The sequence below is a fragment of the Microcebus murinus genome, chromosome 9, assembly GCF_040939455.1.
Source record: "Microcebus murinus isolate Inina chromosome 9, M.murinus_Inina_mat1.0, whole genome shotgun sequence".
Taxonomy (NCBI): Eukaryota; Metazoa; Chordata; class Mammalia; order Primates; family Cheirogaleidae; genus Microcebus; species Microcebus murinus.
The window spans coordinates 26,851,399-26,875,203 of record NC_134112.1 but is presented as its reverse complement, the minus strand read 5'-3'; the positions used below and the strand labels follow the sequence as shown (position 1 = coordinate 26,875,203).

General features: G+C 39.9%; 1 protein-coding gene across 4 annotated transcripts in view; it reads right to left on the bottom strand.

Annotated features, from left to right (window-relative positions):
• The window catches only part of SPMIP4 (sperm microtubule inner protein 4), a 43,176-nt gene extending 23,070 nt beyond the window's left edge, over window positions 1-20,106 (bottom strand). For 2 of the 4 annotated variants that reach the window (XM_012773337.3, XM_012773338.3), the window contains exons 1-4: window positions 19,745-20,106; window positions 18,919-19,076; window positions 8,388-8,564; window positions 1,340-1,411 (exon numbers count right to left, since the gene is read on the bottom strand). In XM_012773337.3, the coding sequence (XP_012628791.2) occupies window positions 1,340-1,411; window positions 8,388-8,564; window positions 18,919-19,052 (383 nt within the window). In that variant the 5' untranslated portion in view covers window positions 19,053-19,076; window positions 19,745-20,106. The remainder of the gene's footprint in view (window positions 1-1,339; window positions 1,412-8,387; window positions 8,565-18,918; window positions 19,077-19,744) is intronic. The other 2 variants (XM_012773335.3, XM_012773336.3) reach the window with 1 other exon arrangement.
• Window positions 20,107-23,805: the final 3,699 nt, after the last annotated feature.

Here is a 23,805-nt window from a genome sequence, read left to right as displayed (position 1 = left end):
TATACCTTTTTCCAAAGTTATTTTGCTTTGGAAAGGAAAAGAAAAAAAAAGAAAAAAAACCCTTTATATCTTTATTTAGACTGTATATTGTTGAGTTGGAGAGATGGGGTGGGGAGGTGATGAATATATGAATCCAAGGAATCTAGAGTTACTAGATTGGCTACTATATATAAAACTTTAAATCGGTATCTAAAATTGTTCTCATGTGACAAATTTTGCTACAATATTAATAAGCATATGCATAAAATTGACTTGATTAAAATTGAAAAAAATGAAATAAAAGAGAATCTTTAAAAAAACCCAAATTTGAAAGGATAAAGTGAAAGTAACAAATGCTCAGAGACACCACTTCCTTGACTCAGACTAGTCTTATTGTCCTGCCGTCCTTCACATCTACTTTGCAAAATTCACTGATTCCAAAGGAGAAAGCTCAGGCGACCACAAATTTTGTGTTTTTGACTCCCTCTAGTGGCTACACTCTGTATTAACTTCTTACCTATAAACTAACAATTCTTAATAAAGTGGTATTTTCACAGTTACTTCAATGCTGCGTTTTCTTTTTATCTGAAAATTAAAATGTATGCTTTTGTACTATACATGACAAATGATTTAAATGAAGCAAAAATTTAATATACTGGAAAATAATACCTTTAAGTAAAGGATAAATAAATAAGTATTCCTTATCCAAAAGGAGATTTAGGAAGTAATCTTATTAAGAGTTATTTGTAGGGAGGGGGGCGGGTATATACATACATAATGAGTGAGATGTGCACCATCTGGGGGATGGTCATGATGGAGACTCAGACTTTTGGGGGGAGGGGGAGAAATGGGCATTTATTGAAACCTTAAAATCTGTACCCCCATAATATGCCGAAATAAAAAAAAAAAGAGTTATTTGTAGATCATCACAACAAACCCAGTCTTTGAATAAAATTCTGATTGAAAATTTGCTGAGGGCCACTGTGGCATTTTCTATGAATCTTTGGTGAACTGTAACATGTTCTTATTAAATTGAGTAAGTAGGTCAAAGGCAGGGAAACAGACCAAGAATGACCTGCAGCAATCCCTTTGAACATGACTATTCATTATCCCCATTTTTTTCTTGACTTGTTTAAATGCTACAAACTAAGTAGAAAAAAGTGAGATCAGTGTTGATTTATGGTTTATTTGCTTTGTTTTTTGTTTGGTGTTGGTTTTTAGTTTAATGATCACTATTAAAAAAAGGAAGAAATTATTTCTCTAAAAGTCCCCATTTGGGGGCTTTGTTATTTCTCATATAATGCATTTCCCCTTAAAAATGTTATCTGATCTTATATAAGGAAAAGAAATGCAGACTTACAAAGAATCATTTCCATAGATGTCACTTTTTTTGTTTTGTGTCAAATAATAGAATTGTTCAATAGGAAGCTTTCTGAAAAGAAGGAAAAGGTTAAATTGAACATCTTTTTAAATTAACACAGTATAATGGAAAGATAGTAAAAGACAAATAGATTAATACAACTATATATAGAAATTCAGTTTATGAAAAGTATATATAAAAATTCAGTATATACAGAAATAATTTTAAATCAGTAGAAGAGGATGTATTTTTCAATACAGGAAAAATTCACTATCCATTTGTGAAATATTACATTTATATCTTATACTATTCATAAAGATAATTTCAGAGGTATTAAAAATCTAAAGAATTAGAGGAAAACCCTATATAAATATTAAAAAAAATATATAGGAATATATTTTTTCTTGGGTGGTAGGAAGGACTTTTTAAATAAGATTTTTCTTTTAAAACTCAAAAGCTGAAAGGAAATTTGATAACCTCAAATTAAAACTTTTGTCAGAACACCCCAAAAGTTCAAATAAAACAAAAATTGGAAGAAATATTTGCAAAGATAATGCACAAAGGATTGATATCCAGAACATAAAGAACCAACAATAATCTATAAGTAAAATACAAGCAATAAAATGGGCAATTAATAAATACAGAAAAGGAATATAAATGGCTATACAAAAACCATAAACATAAGGAAAAGTATTCAGTCTAAATAGTAACCAGAGAACTGCATTCTCATAACCATAATACCCTTTAAACTCATTAGACGGGCAAAAATATAGTTTGATAATAAAATACAGATGTCTGAAAGTGTGAGGAAACAGATATTAATACTTTCAGACCCACCATGAGAATATAAGTTATTTGGGCTACATCTACTAAAATTAGAAATATTTATATATTGTGACTCAGGATTTGCCCTAGAGAAACATTTGTGCATGAGCTCCAAGAGCCTTGTACAAGGATATTCCTTACAGTATTGCTAATATAAAAAGCAAAAGAGAAAAGAATACATGAATGGCTAAGTAATCTATGGTGCATCCATAGCGTGGAACACTCTGAGAAATTAAAAAGAAATGATGCAGCTCTCTATTTACTGGCATGGGACTCTTTCTAGGTTGTAGAGAGAAAAAAGCCCAAGGTGCCTAATACTTGTATCAAATTATTCCACACATAAACAAAACACAACCTTATATTTTCAATGGATACATGTATAATTGTGTAAATGCATAACAAAAGGTGGGGAAGGGGACATGCCAAAGTGATAACAGTTGCTCCCTCTGGGAAGGGACATAGGGTTGGGGGTGGTGGTCAAGAGAAGATGCACCTTAATTGTAACGTTCTCTTATATATTGTGCTCAATTGTCACTTGTGGCTGGCCAATATCTTTTGAATACCCAGTTATATTTTTATAGTGAGTATGCTGTGAATCTCACCTGCCCAACATGGATTCCAAAAAACTTGGCTTTCCCAGCCTCTGAGTGGCCCTGGAGTGTGAAGGTTATTTGTGCCCTACAACTGAGGATGTTCTTAATAATCAGGTAGATAAAATGACCAACACTGTGGATGTCGGTCAGGATTTTTTCAGTCGCCTCTGTGCTTGCTTAATGGCTTCGTAACAAAGTTATCATGGGGGCAGGGCAGAAGTTATGTATGGACTCAGCAACATGGACTTCTCTGCACCCAAACTTACCTGGCTATTGGCACATTTGAGTTTGCCAGCAGAAGTGACCAACCCTAAGCACTTAATAGGGTGACCTATCCCCATGTGTACTAGTCAGCCACCTGGTGGTAGGCTGATTACACTGGACCTGTTCCATCATGAAAGGGAGAATTTATCCTCACAAGACAAGACAGTCCTTCAAAATATGGATTTCCCTTCTCTTCTCACCATGCTCCTGCCAGTAACACCATCAGTGGACTTTCTGAATGTCTTGTCCCCTGCCATCTTAAACTATATTATTTTTGACTAAGGGCTTGATTCACCACGAAAGAAACTGGGCAATGGTTGGTTTAATTCGAAGGATTTGACGTATTTACAGAATATTATATTTTGCCATATTTACGAAACATTAGCATGGCCCGCCGAAGGTTTAGTTATGGCTGAGTGTTGTCCTAAGGCGTGTGGCATATGCTCTGAAGCAGTGACTAATGACTACATTCTCCCACAGCCAGCTAGAAACCAAAGGGTGGAAGTGGGAGTGGTGCCTCTCACTGTTATATTTACTATTACACTTGAGAGAATTTACGTCTTCCTCAGCCACTTTGAGCTTTGCTGGTCTAGAGGTCAAGGGAAAAATGCTTCCATCGAGGGACACAACCATGGTCCCACTACATTGGAAGCTGAACTGATGATGATGTGGTAATTTGGGGCTCCTTATGACTCTGGATAAAATAGGCAGGAAAGGATTTTGCTTAGTAGGCTGGGATGAGACTGATCCTGAAGAGCAAGGGCCAGAGGACTCCTGCAATACAATGTTGGGGGGAAGGATGATTTCTTGAACTGGAAGAACCTTTGGACACCTAGTGTTGCCTCCAGTGGCATAAAGATAATGGAGTACTGCAGCAACCTTACATGGGCAGAACCACCAAGAGCTTAGATCTTTCACAAAGAAAATTTTGGATTGTTTTACCAAGTAATGGCCTTCTACCATCTTAGGTATTGGCTGAGGGTATGGAAACGTGGAACAGGTAGTGCAGGAAGGAAATTATGAAACCAATGGTGGCCTTATGACCAGCTGCAGAAATGAGGACCATCGTCACTTCCCATATTTACTTCCTTGCTGTGTCTTGGATACTTTTATATATGAACTTTTCTTTTTTTCTCTCCTTTTTCCTTATTATTTAATATGGAGTATGTTGGTGATGGTTAACTTTATTAAAGTGCATAGGTTTAGACTATCAGGACAAGATTACAACTGAACTTGAGAGGAGTGAACACTTGGAGCTGGATGCAGGAACTAATGAGACTTTGGATCTTCCCTTCTGGGGAGGTGAGTGCATTTTCATTTGCATGGACAATTGTTGCATTTTCTTACATTGAAGCAGCAGTTCTCAAACTTTGCTGCATGTTGGAACTATCCGAGGGCTCCTCTTAAAATGCAGATTCTGTATCAGTAAATCTGGGACAGAGGCCAAGATTTCGCATTCACCATTTCCTAAGTGATGCTGATGCTGCTGGTCCATGGACCACATGTTGAATAGAAAACATGTTATTGTCGTTGCTATTGTTGTTTAGAGTGAAGTCAACCAGCACTCATGCCTATCTAACATCTTTACAATACCCTCTCTAGATTTTGCTAGTTTCCCACATTTGGAACACCAACCACACCCAGAAATTCCCTTCCCACCTTCCTAGCAGCCAGGGTGCAAATGTGCCCGAAATTCTGCCAATCATCCACATCTGCACCAGATTTTGATTTGAACATGAGTAGCCTGAGACAACAGGCTTCATGTGGGGGCTTCCACACTGCTGATAAGGTGGCAGCAGAGGTGTCCAGTTATACCAGAGACACTTTCCCTGGATGAGGCCAGTCCTGGGAGTGGGGTCTGACTACTCTTCCTGGAAACTGAGCAATTAGCCTATTTCTCTGGCCTCCCTACATTTTGTGAGATAATCTAATATCCTCTAATAAATCCTGTTCTTCAATACTAGCCAGAGTGGATTCTGTCATTTGCAACCCCAAAATCCTAACACATAAAAATGAATAACTTGTGTAATTAAAATTTAAGTTTAAAAATAACAAAAGTGGTTTTACTGGAAAAATGAACTTTAAAAAAAATAGCAAAAGTAATTTAAGTGAGATGGCCATAAGGCACTTAGCATAATGTGTGGCGTGTAGTACTTGATAAATGCTGTTGTTTTAAAAAGAGATTATTTTATTATTTTTATGGAAATGATACATCCTCATAAAAGTTAGAGTAATTACAGAAAAGTACACACAAATACCACCAGGTAGAATATGACTCTATATATCTCTGTCTAAAAATAGACATAAGGAAGTAAGAATGGAGAGGTGGACAGCTATAGTCAGAATTAAAGTTGCAAGAGTAGGATCAAAGTTCGTGGTGTATTTAAAGGAAGATTAAAAATTTAAAATTTTATTAGCACCTAACAGATGAAAAAGTAAAACTGAAGGAATTCCTGAACTGTAGATATGTATCTTTTCACTACACAGGCCCTTCATATCTGTATAAAATTTTAAAATATTTTGAAAACATTTAGCATGTCAGGGTCATTATTATTTTGTAGATAATTTGACTCTCAAGTCTGAAAGATAAAATGATAAACTGAAAATAAAATCCTAAACCCTCTGCTAACTAAATGGATTCCTCTTGGCCAAGGGGACCCCCAAAACATTTTAAAACTGAGTTTCCAGCCATGATGGGATGGGAGAGACAAAGCATAATTACACATGAACATAATTTCCTTTTCATAAATATTCATGACCCTTCCTATAGCCTGTTAAATATTTATATATATATATATATATATTTGACCGCCCTGCTCAGTATAAAATCTTCTTCCTTTTGTCCGTCTTTGAAGCACATGTGCTTGGCTTTTGGCCGGAGTTCTGCTTCCCAGCCTATTGGGATGGCCGCCCAACAGGCTGCTACCCTTCATGAGAAATAAAGCTCTCCTTTTCCCAAAATATTATATAAACCTCGTTAATGTTTTTTTGACAGCCCTATACACTTGCTTTTGCTTTCCCTCCCTAATCTCTCCAGTTTGGTTTTTTATACAATCTGCATTTTGCCAGGGTCTGTGACATTTATTACATTTTTGTACAATAGCTTTCCCACTCTTGGATTCAATGCCCACCACCAGCCCTTTTGTTACAGCTTCTCTGTTCTAGAGTTCTTTTATTTTGATTCATTTTTTGGAATGTTAAATTTATTTTCAGGTTTTTTATTTTTCTTTTTTAAAGAAGGGCTCATTGGGTGCCACATACTCCAAATTTTCTCATGCTTGTAGCCTTTAGGCTTGATTAGCCATTTTGTTGCAAACATGTCTTTGGGTTACATTTTCTTTTCCTCAAAACTTAGAAGATTTGTCTTCTCACATTGGAAACTGCTGTAGAGGCTTGAAGCTAGTCTCGTTTTTCCTCCTTGTTGCTGACTTGCTTTTCCTGCTTAGATGTCTAAATTAGTCTTTATGAATTCAATTATGTGACCAGGTTATATCTAAATGCCAATAGTTCACCAGTGTTTCCCATTTTAGGGGATCTTCCTTTTATATTCAGAGTCGGTTCATCCTTAATTTTATGGGAATTATCTTGTGTATCTCCGAAAACTGTTTTTCTGTTCCACTTATTAGATGCTCTACATTTGGGGCATCAGTTTTCCTTATTATGAATAATTATGCCTCCTAGCCATCATTTTATTCTTTTTATTGCTTTAATGCTGTTATCTTTCTCCTTTGCCTTCTCTGTGATTTGTTGTCTGTATACTATTAAGTCAACATTTAGTCACTTCTATTTCTTGCGTTTTCTTTTTTACTATATTTGTAAGTGTGGTTTTGTGACAGTGGTGTGTTCCTCATTTTTTTCTTAACCTTGTAATCTCCCCTTTCACAACATTCTATTGCCTATCCCTTATCTTGTCTTTTATTAGATTCATATACCCATTTAGTCCTTTTATAGGGAATCTGCTTTTATTATTTTCTGGGCTATGTTTTCTCTTAGACCTGGTTTCTTCATATATATAATATGTGTGTGTGTGTATAAATTTATAAAGAAAGTTTATAGAGTTTTTCTTTCCAAATAGGATGACCTACTCATTCTTTTAGTCTTCTTTTCAAAGTGAAGAATTCTCAGGATTTTGTTGACACACCTTGCCTCTGGAATAGCTGGGACTACAGGAATGTGCCACCATGCCTGGCTAACCTTTTCTATATATTTTTTAGTTGTCCAGTTAATTTATTTTTATTTTTAGTAGAGATGGGGTCTTGCTCTTGCTCAGGCTGGTATTGAACTCCTGAGCTCAAATAATCTTCCCGCCTCGGCCTCCCAGAGTGCTAGGATTACAAAGCCACTGTGCCTGGCCTTTTGTCTGCTTTTTATCACATCTTTACTGAGGCTTACAGAAGGTCATTGGCTGCACACGTCCCTGTTAATGTTTCTCTCTCTAGCTGCAGCTTGTCTTTCCTAATTTATTTCTTTTATGTGCTTTAGAACAAAACATGAGTTAACCAGATTGCTAGTAAACTAGATAATTAGGATTGTTAGATAAACCAGGAGTAAATAGGCTCTGTGACAAGGTTTGATAGATTCTGCTCTGAGTAAATTTCATAATCTTTAGAAAATACTCTTTTTTTTTTTTTTTTTTTGGAGACAGAGTCTCGCTTTGTTGCCTAGGCTAGAGTGAGTGCCGTGGCGTCAGCCTAGCTCACAGCAACCTCAAACTCCTGGGCTCAAGTGATCCTTCTGTCTCAGCCTCCCAAGTAGCTGGGACTACAGGCATGAGCCACCATGCCCGGCTAATTTTTTCTATATATATTAGTTGGCCAATTAGTTTCTTTCTATTTATAGTAGAGACGGGGGTCTCGCTCTTGCTCAGGCTGGTTTCGAACTCCTGACCTTGAGCAATCCGCCCGCCTCGGCCTCCCAGAGAGCTAGGATTACAGGCGTGAGCCACCGCGCCCGGCCTAGAAAATACTCTTAATGTGACATTTGCTGCTCAGATTTTTTTTGCTTTGTCTTTAATTTTAACCTGTTTTGAATAGAGTTGCTGAGTGACTACAAGATTTATAAATTATTATTGAAGTATTTTAATACTTGAGAACAATGCCCAGAAGATTCTGATGACTATAATATTGATGAACAAATTACAAATCCATAGTTTCCCCAAACCAAAACCATCTGTACAAATTAGGTCAGCTCTTTGTTCAAGTAAAAGCATTTTAAATTTAATCTCTCTTTCTCTGTCTCAAGAATATACCCATTTAGTTTGAGATAAGAAGTTTGGAGGTAGATTTAAGTTAACAAAGGACTCACAACAGAAATAAAGAAAAATGTATAATACAGACCTTTATGTGAATGGCAGAAAGTTTATTTACCTTGGACAGGTGTCTCCCCCAAATCCATAATGCTGATGTCCTTTGCCCATCGCGAGAGGATGTTCATATTTTGACCTGTGCTCTTCGGGGAGTGAAATTGGCATTATCCCACCATATTCCCTTTCAGCACCCCACGGAAGCCGACATCGTTGCATTGAGTCCCTTAATTCCCGATACCTGTGAAAGAAGAGGAACCCTTTTTGAACAGCTTCAGCAACATAACATATGCTTAACTGCATAAAATTCCGGTTACTCCGTAAGTCTTTTTAGATCACATTTTCAGAACACAGAATTCTCAGTGTCAGGTACATTATGATATTAATATATTAATAGATACTGTTTTTTTTTTTTTTTTTTTTGAGACAGAGTCTCACTTTGTTGCCCAGGCTAGAGTGAGTGCCATGGCGTCAGCCTAGCTCACAGCAACCTCAAACTCCTGGGCTCAAGCAATCCTTCTGCCTCAGCCTCCCAAGTAGCTGGGACTATAGGCATGCACCACCATGCCCGGCTTATTTTTTGTATATATATTTTTAGTTGGTCAATTAATTTCTTTCTATTTTTTGGTAGAGTCGGGGTCTCGCTCAGGCTGGTTTCGAACTCCTGACCTCGAGTAATCCGTCTGCCTCAGCCTCCCAGAGTGCTCTGGGCGTGAGCTGCCACGCCCAGCTGATACTGGTTATTTAAGCATCAAGGGACTGCGGAAGGAATGAAGTTAAATTCCTGAGGACTAGAGCAGGGGTCCTCAAACTTTTTAAACAGCGGGCCAGTTCACTGTCCCTCAGACCATTGGAGGGCCGGACTATAGTTTTAAAAAAACTATCAACAAATTCCTATGCACACTGCACATATCTTATTTTGAAGTAAAAAAACAAATGGGCAAAAACACCTGCATGTGGCCCGAAGGCTGTAGTTTGAGGACGCCTGACCTAGAGATTATCTTTTTTCCCAACAGTTGCAGTGTGTTTATTTTTTTAAACAGCTTTATTGAGATATAATTCAAATGCCACACAATTAAATCATTTAAAGTGTACAATTCAATGGCTTTTAAATTTATTCACTGGTATGTGCAACCATCAACATGGTCAATTTTAGAACATTCTCATCATCTCAAAAAAACTCCTATATCCTTAAGCCACAACCCTTATGCCCTCTACCCTAACCCTTATCCCTAAGCAAGCACTAATCTACTTTCTGTCTATAGATTTGCCTATTCTGGACATTTCCTATAAATAGAATCATACAATATGCGGTCTTTTGTGATGCACTTCTTTCACTTAGCATTATGTTTTCAGGGTTCATCCTGTTGTAGCATGTGTCAATACTTCATTTCTTTTAATGGCCACATGATATTCCATATGGATATATTACATTTTCTATATCCATTCAGCAGTTGATGGATATTTGGGTTATTTCTACCTTTTGGCTCTTGTGAATAATGCTTCTAAGAATTTTTTTGTTCAAATACCTGTTTTTTATTCTCTTGGGCATATACTTAGGAGTGGAACCACTGAGTCATGTGATAATTCTGTTTAATTTATCGAGGGATGGCCTAACTATTTTTTACAGCAGCAGATCCATTTTACATTCTCACCAGTACTGTATGAGGGTTCCAATTTCTTCATATCCTCAATACTTATTATTTTCTGTTTAAAGAAAAAAAATTCTTTATTGGCTGGGTATGGTGGCTTACACCCGTAACTCCAGAACTTTGGGAGGCCAAGAGAAGAGGACTGCTTGAGGCCAGGAATTTGAGACCAATCTGGGCAACATAGTGAGACCCTGTCTCTACAAAAAATTAAAAAATCAGCTTGGTATGATGGTGTAGGATTGTAGTCCCAGCTACTTGGGAGACTGAGGCAGGAGGGAAGTTCGAGCCCAGGTGTTTGAGGCTGTAGTGAGCTACGAACATACCACTGCACTCCAGCCTGGGCAATAAAGTAAGACCCTGTTTCAAAACACACACACACACACACCAAAAAAATTTTTTTATTATGGCCATTCTAGTGAGTGTGCACTAGTACCTCATTGTGGTTTTGATATGGATTGTTTGAGCTCAGGAGTTTGAGACCAGCCTGAGCAAGAGCTAGACCCCATCTCTACTAAAAAAATAGAACAAAATTAACTGGACAACTAAAATATATATATATATATTTATATATATATAAATATATATATAAATATATATATATATAAATATATATATATAAATATATATATATTTATATATATATATATTTATATATATATAAATATATATATTTATATATATATATATAAATTAGCCGGGCATGGTGGCACATGCCTGCAGTCCCAGCTACCTGGGAGGCTGAGGCAGGAGGATTGCTTGAGCCCTGGAGTTTGAGGTTGCTGTGAGCTAGGCTGATGCCATGGCATTCTAGCCCGGTCAACAGACTGAGACTCTGTCTCCAAAAAAAAAGAAAAGAAAAATAAAGAGATTGTAAAGGAATAATACTAATATCATAAAGGACCTACTTGCTCCTAAGTTCTATCTAGAGCTCCTATGATAATGGTTCTCAAAGTGTGGTCTGTAGACTCATAGCATAAGAGCTTACTAGACATGCAAATTCTCAGGCTTCATTCCAGGACCTAGGAGTCAGAATCTTGAGGACGAGTGTAATGTTTCAACAAGCCCTCCACATGATTCTTATGCATGCTAAAGTTTTAGAAGCACTGTCCTATTCAACAGTTACCATCTACGGTCATCAGGTCTCCATATCTCAACCCTTACTACAGTATTATTCAGTGGACTGAAGACATGGGAATTAACCTAAATTGGCTGGTAGGGCTCGATCTGATCTTTAATCTGGTAGCTCAGATGATTTTCTCTGCTCTTTCTTAACAAAGGAGTGAAGGGCAGGGACTCTATCTTGTTCATTGTTGTAACCATGCTTCACCCCAGTGCCTGACACACAAGAAGTGCTCAATGCATATCTACTGAATGAATGAATAAGGCCAAAGAGATGGATCTGTTTCCTGGACTGCTTTCTAGTGTGCAGGAATGAAATTCTCTGGCAGGGGAGAGAGCCTCAACAAACACTTAAGAATATATCTGGCAAAAGATCTGCTTCCTGATTAGGAAGGATTTAATGATTTCTAGTTTCCAGCATTGGCAAGCGGGGTTATTTGAACCAAAGTTGCCACTGAAAACAACTAAAAATGCTGGGAGGAAAAAACAAAAGCTTAAAAAAAAAAATCTGTCTTGTTGACAAGACAGAAAGGGGTATGAGTGCTACAAAGAGGATAAATAGGAATCCAGTAAGGTAAACACAGAAGCCACTATTGCCCTCCCTCAGGCAGTGCCAATTCTGGCAAATTTACGTATTTGTTTTAAGGGCCTTGCAAGGTGAGGGATACAGAAATCAGCCAGGTGAGGAGTCAAAAGGAGACCATCTCCACAATAAGCTGAGACCCTAAAAGGTTTCATTTCTCACGTTAAAGGTGATTCAGAAGTAAACCAGGCCGGGCGCGGTGGCTCATGCTTGTAATCCTAGCACTCTGGGAGGCCGAGGCGGGCGGATTGCTTGAGGTCAGGAGTTCGAAACCAGCCTGAGCAAGAGCGAGACCCCGTCTCTACTATAAATAGAAAGAAATCAATTGGCCAACTAATATATATAAAAATTAGCCGGGCATGGTGGCACATGCCTGTAGTCCCAGCTACTTGGGAGGCTGAGGCAGAAGGATTACTTGAGCCCAGGAGTTTGAGGTTGCTGTGAGCTAGGCTGATGCCACGGCACTCACTATAGCCTGGGCAACAAGCGAGACTCTGTCTCAAAAAAAAAAAAAAAAAAAGAAGTAAACCAGCTCTAGAGTGGCCCAAGTTTGCATCCACCCAAAGCTTGCTCTTGGATTGGTAGTATGTGGCCCTGGATTGATATTATGCCCTTAGGCATTTTGTAAGACAAATAGGAATCTTTTCAGGAGGAAGGATTCTTGACAGAATCAGAACATGGGTTCCAAAGGATGAATTGGAAGAGAGGGAATACTGGGGTAGAGGAGGGATAATACAGAGAAAGGCCTAGAGATTAGAAAATTGAAGATTTCTGACAATGTTGGCTTTAGAATCTCTTTAGGGAAGAAACTACTTTTGCTTGATAAAAGTATTTTGCTAAGCATTGGTGTATGCATAGAGACTCCAAAAGCATGAACATTGGGAGGAGCCCAAGCAACCTCTGACTGATTACACTGTTCTGCAGTGGGAGGGACTTGTTTTTTGTTCTTGAGAGAGGAAGAGGAGAGGAAAGAGGAATAAAGGAAGAGGGAGAAGAGTGGAGGCAGCAGGGTGGTTAGGATGCTGGGAACTGCACTGGCTGAAAACCCCCTGAAAGACCCCTGGTGACAGCTGGGTTAAAGAACTTTAAAGAATACTAAAGTTATGGTTAAGAAGGGATTTTAAGTTCTATGTAGGATGGCATGATTGACTCTCCCTCCTGGCCCCCAGCAGTTCAGTGACGTTTACCAAGCTCACAAATGCTGTGTGGAGGAGGTCTTGGAAGGAAATTGATGAACTGAGTTTTGTGTCTGGATTGGTGTGTTGTTGAACAGAAACAGCGTAGTCAAACCAGGAACCCACAGTCATAAGTGACCATGAGACTTTCAAGTGCCACCCCTATCCTCAACCTGGAATTTGGATAAATTCTGGGTAATTCCACAAGGCATGGAGTTAAGATTTGAGTGGAACTTTCCTGGATCTTAAAGGCTGAGAAAATAGAGTTGAATTTTGGATTATTTTAGTAGAGCTGATATAGAATTCAGGAATTTGGGGCACAGTAGAGAAGAGCCATGGTGACTGAAGATACAAGGACAATATCCTGTGGGGCCTTCTAAGCCCCTTTGGGCTATGAGACCAATGGGGAGCAGTCAGAAATGGCAGAGAGCTCAGGAGAGAGGCATGAACTGTGGAGCTACTCCTTTCCCTTGTGCCAGTATGGTGCTTAGCTTAATATAACTGAAGAAGTAACACCCAGGACTGTCTAATAAATGGAATGTACTGGAATGTATTATTTTGTGAAGTCACTAGATTGAGGGTTGGTAAAGTATGACCCATGGGCCAAATCCAACTCACCATCTGTTTTTGTAAATAAAATGTTATTGGAATGCAGCAATGACCACTCATTTATGTGTTGTCTGTAGTCTACTGCTGCTTTCACCCTACAATGGCAGAGTTGAATAGTTGTGATAGACAATGTAAAACCTAAAATATTTATTATTTGGCTCTTTACAGAAAAAGTTTGCTAACCCTGCACCAGCTAGTCAAGGAGAATCTTGGTGACCACTGATCTGGGTGCTGCAGAAGGGACACTGGCATTCAGCTAGGTCCTTTATGGCCCCTCACCAGCTCCTACTACGATCAACAGACATGGTTGGGGGACATGACAAGTGAAAAATATTTAACCTTCTGTACTCGGATGTCAAGTTGACACAGTTAGCATTGGTAGCAGCAATAATTTGAAATATAAAAAAATCCAAATAAATAAGTTTGTATGGCCGGGCGCGGTGGCTCACGCCTGTAATCCTAGCACTCTGGGAGGCCGAGGCAGGTGGACTGCTCAAGGTCAGGAGTTCAAAACCAGCCTGAGCAAGAGCGAGACCCCCGTCTCTACTATAAATAGAAAGAAATTAATTGGCTAACTAATATATATAGAAAAAATGAGCCGGGCATGGTGGCGCATGCCTGTAGTCCCAGTTACTCGGGAGGCTGAGGCAGCAGAATTGCTTGAGCCCAGGAGTTTGAGGTTGCTGTGAGCTAGGCTGACGCCACGGCACTCACTCTAGCCTGGGTAACAAAGTGAGACTCTGTCTCAAAAAAAAAAAAAAAAAAGTTTGTATGAAAAGAAACTCCAGTTTTTTATTCTACTCCTGCGTTTTGTAAAATCTGGGGTATTTAAAAAATTAAATCCCGAGTAGAATAAAGGAATCCAGAAAAAAGTGAGTGCAAAGGGTTAAACACACTTGATTAATGACAACCTAAGCTTTAATATCTAAGTTTGTAAAAGTTATATTCAAATCCTAAATGAGTCAATTTTTCACCATCTGACCCCTGTATATTACATGTCCCTGGATGATAAGCCAGTAGAAATGTTAATCAATCATCTGGGCTGGCATCCACCTAAAACCAGCAAGTTTCAGAAAACCACTTAAAATAAAAGGCAATGCATAAATAAGTCAAATTTCTCTTTTATTTTAGAGTCTCATGCCCTACCCCCCTTAGCTTTAATACTCACAGCATTGTACAGAAGGAACCAAATTAAAACAAAGATTGAAATTTTTAGGATGTAATAATTTTAGAGCTTAAATAAAACACATCTCCATAACAAAGAGAATAATCATCAAATTATTGGTACTATAATCTATAGCTACAAAATTGTATACTTGTTTTTGAGAAAGACACATCCCCTATGGATGAACCAATATCCCATTTTTAAGTCCACTCTATAGAATTTTGGGCATCAAATCAAAAATTCAGGAAGCGGAATTTAGCCAGTAATTACTAAGAGGCATGATTAAAGGAAAATTTGGAACAAATATAACCCTCATGTCTTAGTTGGCAGAGAATATTTAAAAAAATATTCAAGAATCAGAAAGCAAAGAAGTGAATCCAGAAATAAAAGAGGAGACTATAATGAAATCCTAAGCAATTCTCAAGGTACCTGCTTAATTGATATGTTTGTTTGCCTAATGAGCTTTCGAACTTGCTAGAGCTGAGAAGTCAGCTGAATGGAAAGAGGATGGGAATCTGTGATGATTTTGAATAGCTGTCCTCAGCATTGTTAAATTTTCAATGGAAGAAATACAAAAGAATACTCCCTGTTTAGTTTGTTTGCAATTTTTTTTTTTTTTTTTTGAGACAGATTCTCACTTTGTTGCCCAGGCTAGAGTGAGTGCCATCAGCCTAGCTCACAGCAACCTCAAACTCCTGGGCTCAAGCAATCCTTCTCCCTCAGCCTCCTGAGTAGCTGGGACTACAGGCATGCGCCACCATGCCTGGCTAATTTTTTCTATATATTTTTAGTTGTCCAGCTAATTTCTATTTTTAGTAGAGACAGGGTCTCACTCTTGCTCAGGCTGGTCTCAAACTCCTGAGCTTAAACGATCCGTCCACCTGGGCCGCCCAGAGTGCTAGGATTACAGGCGCGAGCCACTGCGTCCGGGCCTCCCTGTTTACTTTGTAATTTTAAAAGAAATCAAGTGAGATTATCTAAAATAGTGGCTACTATAATTGCTCTAAAATATGTACTTGAACTAAGTAAAGTACAGCGATTAACTTGCTCTTGGTCAATAGGTAAGCCAGAACCATAATTGTGGTTTTCTTACTGTTTTCAGTGCTTCTTGCTAGCCCAGTAGTAAACTGAAAAACTTCTAAAAAAAGCAGATTCTTTTGCCCCACCTCAGACCTAATAAGTCAGAATATCTACATCTGGATCCTGGGAATCTGTGTTATTAGAAAGCTCTTCAGGTGATTTTGATATAAGACCAGTCCTGTCTATAGACCAATCCTGGGTAACGATGGAGCTAGATTGCATTGCCTATTATGAAATGAAAAAAAGGTAGGCTGATGTGAGAAAATAATTTTGTATTAGTTAAAATCGCCAAGTTAGTGCAAAATAAATGAAGATATTTAAAAAGAGTGTCCCTTTAAGTACATCCATGTTTAGAAAACTAAGCTGCTGAGAGCTAACACATGCTAGGTCTCATGCCCAATCTTACCATTATAAAGGGTAATCCCTAAAAACTAGGAACTTTTTGGTTTGTATTGTTTTATTTTGCTTTTGAGAGGCCTTGTAGTTTAAGTTGGGAGCCAGAAACCCTGACCCTCACCTGAAAAAGTAAGCCTCAGCAATGATAGAGCAGAGGTACCATTGTTATCTTGGTGACTCTTTCCAGAGCAGTTCAATGAGTTACACCGAGAGCAAAGAGAATCTTCTGTAAGCTGTCTGGATGCTTTTTACGAGGAAATTAAGAGGAAGGGTTCTGAGAACACATGATTATCCTGGCTCTCTCAATCTGGGAATTGTGAAAGGGAAAAATTCACATGAAATAAAAGGGAAAGCAAGTTTTAGGTATTAGGAGCCAGGAATGTGCTTGTACCTAGCTATAGCTTCAAATAATACCGTCTTGTACTTTATAGGTAGCTGACCTTATGTTGTGTTTAACTTCATAACCAGCTGATGAAAAGCTACATTTTCTCAAAGGTGCTTTTCTTAAATTTCATACCAGTTAAAGGGTTTAGGAGCCAATAGTAACCAAGCATAGGACCACTTAGGTAGAAGGAGATCAAAAATTCAGTGAAAACCCTTTGATAAGTGCTTTTTGAGGCCACAATGAACTCAATCAGATATGGCAGCCTTAAGTTCTTACTCAGATTACTTTTGGCCAAATATAAAACTTCACATTGCTGCTTTTGAGCCAGAGAAAACTGAAACTGCCTATCCCTGGAACACACAAGCTCTGCTAAGGGTTTCATTTGACTCATCTGCCTAATGTGATGGCCCTTGGAGTTGAAGAGGAATTTAGGGCTGACAGCCACTCTTGTGAATCAGGTTACCAGTGGAGCAGCAGGGGCAGCAAAGACTGACTCAGAAGTATAAGTAACATGAGCCCTTTAACCCCAAACATAAAAATATTCCTTTTAATTAAGTGAAAATAGCAGTTTACACATAAAAAAAACTGAATTATGATCTTTACATTTAAAAACTTAGAGAGGGCACATATTGAGATATTAACACATTGGTTATTATTTCTGGATAAAGGAAATACAGAGGTTTTCTTTCCTGTGCTTTAATCTCATAATTTTTCTGTTGCAAAACTAGATACTTAAAAATTTTTTGTTTTTATCGAGACAGGGTCTCACTATGTTGTCCAGGCTGGTCTTGAGCTAGCTTCAAGCAATCCTTCTGCCTTGGCCTCCCAAAGTCCTGGAATTACAGGTGTGAGCCACTATACCCAGCCCTGTTTTCTTTATGGATTTGTATTTATTTATTTATTTTTTTAAGACAGAGTCTCACTTTGTTGCCCAGGCTAGAGTGAGCGCCATGGTGTAAGCCTAGCTCACAGCAACCTCAAACTCCTGGGCTCAAGCAATCCTGCTGCCTCAGCCTCTCGAGTAGCTGGGACTACAGGCATGCGCCACCACGCCCGGCTAATTTTTTCTATATATATTAGTTGGCCAATTAATTTCTTTTTATTTATAGTAGAGACGGAGTCTCGCTCTTGCTCAGGCTGGTTTCGAACTCCTGATCTCAAGCAATCCTCCCGTCTCAGCGTCCCAGAGTGTTAGGATTACAGGCGTGAGCCACCTCATCCAGCCGGTTTTGTATTTATAATCCCTTAAATTATAAGGAACATGTATTAATTTTATAATTAAGGGGAAAAAAAACACCTTCTTTTTAAATATAAAGAGCATATTTATAAACTGAAAAAGATCCATGGAAGATCAAGATGGTGAAAGTCTAGATACAAGAAGAAAGAAGAGTTTGCAAAGTCTGTGAGAATCAAGGTTTAGTTTGGCAAAGACAACTCTTCGAGAGGCCTAAAGAATCTTCAACCTCTTTGAAGAGCTGCTAGCATAGGGTTGATGAATTATTATTTTGTATAGTTTCAAAGGGAAGAATCAGAATCAGCAGATACAAATTATAAGGAAGAAGAATGTTCTCATAGAAAGAAAATTATCTGACAATCAAGAGCATTCAAAAATAGAATGGACTGCTTGTGTGGTAGTGCTGTCCCATTTTGGAAGCTGGGTGACTTCCTGTCTCATTTCCTAAAGATAGACTTCATAAATAAGAGACATGACCAAGTGAACTTAAAAAACATAAAACAAGAAAACAGATACACAGTGTATTTCTTTTACTGTCCAAGTGTTTTGAGATTTTTTTTCTCTCAAAATCGATTCAAGTAAATACAATAAAAAAAAAAAGTTGGAACTAAGATTTTGTCAAATTACTTGTCTGTACTTTTTATTTCACATGTAAAATGGGGATGATAATAGTACTTATAAGGTTGTCATGAAGGTTCAAAGAATTACCACATACAGAGCATTTGGTACAGTGCTGACACATAGAGATCACTAGATGTTAGATGCAATTTTCATCATAACGTTTAATTAATGTGTTACAGGGAATTTGGTAAAGCAGAAATTTCAACTACTATGACCAACAGGTTCTGCGAGTATTTTTGGGCAAATGGTAGTAGGGTATGTTAGGAAACCACTACAGTAACCTTTATAAAATAAAAAATCTTTGATTAAGACAGATTATCTTCCAAATGAGGTATAGAATTCTACAGGGCAGTGGATGAAATTGCTATCTGCATTTTACTAGTACACAGCCACTTGCTTCTCACTGAGTTCCTAACAGATGTAGACACTTTAAGGTTTAGTTCATTGTTAGGTTTTGCCTTCCCTATGTGACAAACAGAAGAGCCCCAGAACGATAAATGTTTTTCATCATGTACAAAAATACACTAAGTATATTCAAACGCTTTCTTCTTGTTTGCTTTTTCTAGTTCGTTTTACCTGTCCTCTGAGGCAGATGGGCGAATAGTTGTTTGTAGTGGAGTGTGCAATTCATTAGAGTAAAAGCTGTTTGACAATATGTCAGATCCTTCAAGTTCTCTGCAATAGTAGGGCCTGCCATGGATTACCTCCATGTTCCTTGGCTAAAAAGGCACAATCTGGAAAAGAAAAGGAGGGCACATTTTGTTTGGGAGACAAGGCAGGCAAGAAACACGATCTGTACTGTTTAACTGTTCAACTCAACGAGGCAAAGAAATCAGGGGCTTCCTTAACTCACTGAAGCCCGTATGTGGACTCTCTGATGTCAAATCAGTAATTAATAGCGACTTAAGTTCTGTGGAAGTAAATTTCAACAGAAACACATCCACAGAGTGGAAAGTGTTTCCAAGTAGAGTCTAAATACTACTTGGTCCACACAAGCCTGCTACTTCGCAGATACCCACTCAAATCCACTTCTTGCCTCAAATTTAACCATAACTATTCAAGAAACACTCAGCTTATTTTTACCCCCGTGGTCCTTCTGAAAATTAAAGAGACTCATCAACCAACACAATCAAGAGCTGTCCTTGAAGGCTTGGGGGATTCTGGACAAGAATCCCTTTGCAGAGAGGTGGAGACCGAGGGGTGCAGTAGGAACGGGACCCCAAAGGGGATTCCTGGCTGCCGACTGCGTGGGTGAGAAACCCACGCCTCCCCCGGACTTGGGGGTAAAGCTGAGGAGGCGCTGAGGAGGCTCGGAGGTTGGGACTGAAGGTCTCGGGATCTGAGGCCCAGCCTCCGGGCCATCCTTACCCCGCCGAGCGGCGCCTTGGGGACCCCAACGCACCTGGAACATCAGCCTGGGAGTGCCACTGCACTGGACGGCACCTCCGCTTCTCCTCCCCAGAGCTGCGGGCTCCGTGGGGCGTGGAATTCCGCGGTCTTCCGCACCTGCGGCCCCGGAGCGCTGCTGGCAGGTGCGGGTGAGGGAGAGAGAGGGACCGCGGGCGGGCCGAGGGTGGGGTAGAGGGTGCCTGTGACGGCGACCGTGACCATGGCACTAGGTAATGCATGCCTGAGGGGCGGGGGCACCTGGGTGGCGGGCGGGGAGCCGCGAGCCGCTCTTCGAGGTCTCGGGAAAGCGGGCCCAGGAGCTCCCGGCCCCGCAACAATGGGAAGCAGCACCGGAAGTGAAGAGGAAGAGAGAGGCGCCCAGTCAGACGGCGAAATGGGCCCTTCCGCCACCAGCCACCTGGCCCCGCCCCCTTCACAGCCGGCCCCGCCCCGCGCCCAGGAGCCCTCTGGCGGCGGAGGCCGAGACTTCAGGTTCTCCTTCCCGGGCTGCCGGGTCGGAGATGTCCCCAGGCTGGGGCGTTCTCTCTGTGGACTGGGAGGGGGAAGAGCTCTGGTCCAGCGGAGACTGCTGGGGGGCAGGAGCGTCCGACCTGTCCTCCTCCCCGACTCACCTTGCGGGAATGGAGCATAGAGCGGCCAGGTCGACGGTGGGGTCTGCAGGCTTCTGCAAGCGCAGCCCCGGTTTAGCACCCAGAGTCAGCTCTGCTCTTCCTCCCCTGGCGGGTGCGGACGTGGCAAAGGCCTTTAGCTGCCCTTTCCCAAGGGCCTCGCCCCACCTCGATTACCTGAGGTCACCCCAAAAGAAATGAGTGCGAACCACGTTTCTGCACCTACCGGCACATGGCCATGAGCGCCTGTGATGGCGGAGGAAGGAACGGGAGGAAGGAAGGTTATTCTTTGGGTGTGCAAGGCTAGAACTGAGCAGAAGAAGGTGGGAGCGAGAGTGACCATCTCTGAGAAGAGAGGTATGACGGTGCTTTTGCCGTTCTCTGCCTATTTTACAACTTTTTATTAACCGACCAGTAGATATTCATTTTGTGCCACCCTCTAAGTGCGTGTTTCCTGGTGGCAGAGGAAAAGCGTATTGGAGGAGTAGGCACAGTGGTGATTTTGTAGTCGTGTATTTCTCAGTCCTGGCACCTCTCCCAACCCGAGGGTAGTTAACACCTACCAAGCCTGACCAAGAAGATCCTGCTGGAGACAGAATTGTGAATTAAGTGACATTGGCTTTTATCTTTGACACCTTCACCCATCTTTTTTTCTCAATGTCTGGTAGGATTTTATTTTTCTTTCAGTTTTTGGTAGAAGTCCGTCCTAGTCTTATGCCCTTTTTGCTGCTCTTGTGTATCCAGGATCCCATTAAATTCTTCATCAGCCCCGCTCATTTCATGTCCCCAGCCTTCCAGTACTTTCCATGCTTCTCCTTTTCCTCATGTTGGACCTTCCTCGTGGCTTGATTCTTCCTGGAAGGAATAACTGAGCTTGGCAGATATAATCAGAGGCATCTGATGAAGATGTGTGTGTGTATGTAGACGGTGGTGACGCCCGGGGAAGTTGTCGCAACTCCAGGTTGAATGACCAGGATATGTGGTGATAGCCTGCAGGTTCTATTGGGTTTGAATTTCTTTTTAAATTTCCAATTAATTAATTAATTAACTTTTTTAAGAGGCAGGGTCTAGGTCCTTAGCACAGGCTTGAGTGCAGTGGTGCAATCATAGCTCACTCTAACCTGGAACTCCTGGGGTCAAGCGATCCTACCCCCTCAGTCTCCAGAGTAACTAGGACCATAGCACATGCCACCACAGGAGACTAATTTTTAAAATGTTTTTTTTTTTGTGTGTGGAGATGGGGGTCTCACTATGTTGCCCAGGCTGGTCTGGAGCTCCTGGCCTCAAGTGATCCTCCCTACTTGGTCTCCCAAAGTAATGGGATTACATGCGAGAGCCACTGCACCTAGCCTGAAATTTGATTTTATGACATATGAGTGTAAAGGATAGGAAATGTAATGAATTATCTTTATCCTTGTCATTTTTCAAATAAAATTTACAGGCAAGGAAAATTCATTGTTAGGTCTTTGTGAAACAATTGTACTCTTTGGAAATGCTTCTCCATCTGAAAGTTCTCAGGGTTATCAGGATTGGATCTATTTGTTTGACTAACATTATTTTTAGTTTTTGTGATTTAATTCACTCCACCTCAGCCAGCAGGGGATGTGTGTGTGTGACTCCAACACACAAAGTAGCTTCCTACCCAGGGATGCTGAAAGTGATTGACTTGTTCTGTATATCACGGCCCTTAGGGTCAGTTGCTTCAGATTGCCTTCCTTCTACTTCTGACATGTTAATCTCTCTCTCTCTCTCTTTTTTTTTTTACCACCTCACTTCACTAGTAATCCTTTAAACTGGAAAGACAAAATTTGGCAATGAAAATAATATACGGATAGAATACTGTATCTGAGTTGACAGAAATTTCCAAATCACAGCTAGACCTTTTATCTTCAGACAAAGAATGTATAGAAAGTATAATAATGTAAAGGGTGAATTATATAGTCTATAACCTTTCTTTTAAGTCTGTTATAGCAATCTTTAACAAAATGATATTTGAGAATGAATTAAATAAGCTTTTGAGGGACTCAGTATGAGTATTTTTTAAATGAAAACATTTTGGGTCTGATGCCTTGCCTAGAAGATGTATTGGGAAATCTCTTTCAGTAACTTTAAAATATGAAATTTTAAAAAATTGAATGGTTTCAGTATAGATATCTTCTTACTAAAATGACAATTAAAAATATATATTCTACTGGCTTTAAACTACAAATGAATTAAATGACACTTTAATATTATTATTATTATTATTTTTGCCTTGAGTAGCTAAGGAACTATGTGGCCATTTAGTAATGAACATTGACATGACATAGATACATATATATATATATATATATATATATATATATATATGTATGAATGATGTGCTTATTTCGTAAATAGTCCCCACTTGCCTAGAATGTGTCGGGGGTTGTCGCAGCGCCTACAGTCTATGAGGATGTGGAGCAGTGAATAGTCATAATCCAGTGACATAAGGGCATGACTGGGGGAGCTGGGGAGCACACTTGCTGTAGGAGTCCATAGCTACCTCACCAAGACCCTTTCCATTGTGACAGGAGAAAAAGGCATAAAGATGGGTGGGGTTGCAGGTTAATTTCTAAACTGGGGGAGGAGGTTGAGACAGGAAGTTGAAAAAGGTAAACAGGTCAGATGATTTGCTGAGAATGAGGGCAGAAGATGAGGTGGAAAGTGTGAGTAGTGGAGAAGGTTTGAAATAGTTGTTTTTTGGGAAAGGGAGTGCTTTTAGCAGAAAAGAATAACTACTATTTACCTAGAGTTGCCATGTTTTACAGTTGTACTTCCTTCACTTGCACCTAATAGCCTGGTTAGGTAGGTGAATGTGGTGTAATACAGAAGAGTAGCTGGAGACCTGGGGTTCTTGGGTGCACTGAATCAATAGGGAAAGAGTACAGGGGTTTCTTGTATTGGCTGGAATAATTGATCTCAGTTATTTAGGGAGAATGGGTTGCTGCTGTACAGTAGGCAAAGGGAAGATTCCGAGAATTCCCTGGGATTTTGGGGGGTGCCTTTTTGTTCATGTTCAAAGATAAAAGTTAATGGAAAACTATAGCAGCCCAATAAAGGCACCACCACTGGTTCAGATCTTTCAGGAATAAAGATTACTGTCCAGGTAAAAAAAACCTTTCCCTGGTACTGCCTGAGAGCAGGGGGAACGTGGAATAGATGGTAGAATAATGACATTATAACTATCAATTCCAGCCTCAGGAGTTACAGATGGACATGAGGACTGTAGGAATGCTCTGTATTTTCTTCCCAGCTTCTGCTGGTAACTAGACTCCAAAGATGGCCCCAGTGAACCACCTCCTGCCATTCATACTTGTTTGTAGCTCCCTCCCACATTTGTATGGGCTGGCTGGTCTGTCACTCGTGTCAAGCACTGAAATGCAGCAGAAGTGAAACTGTGCCAGTTCTAGACCAAGCTCTTAGG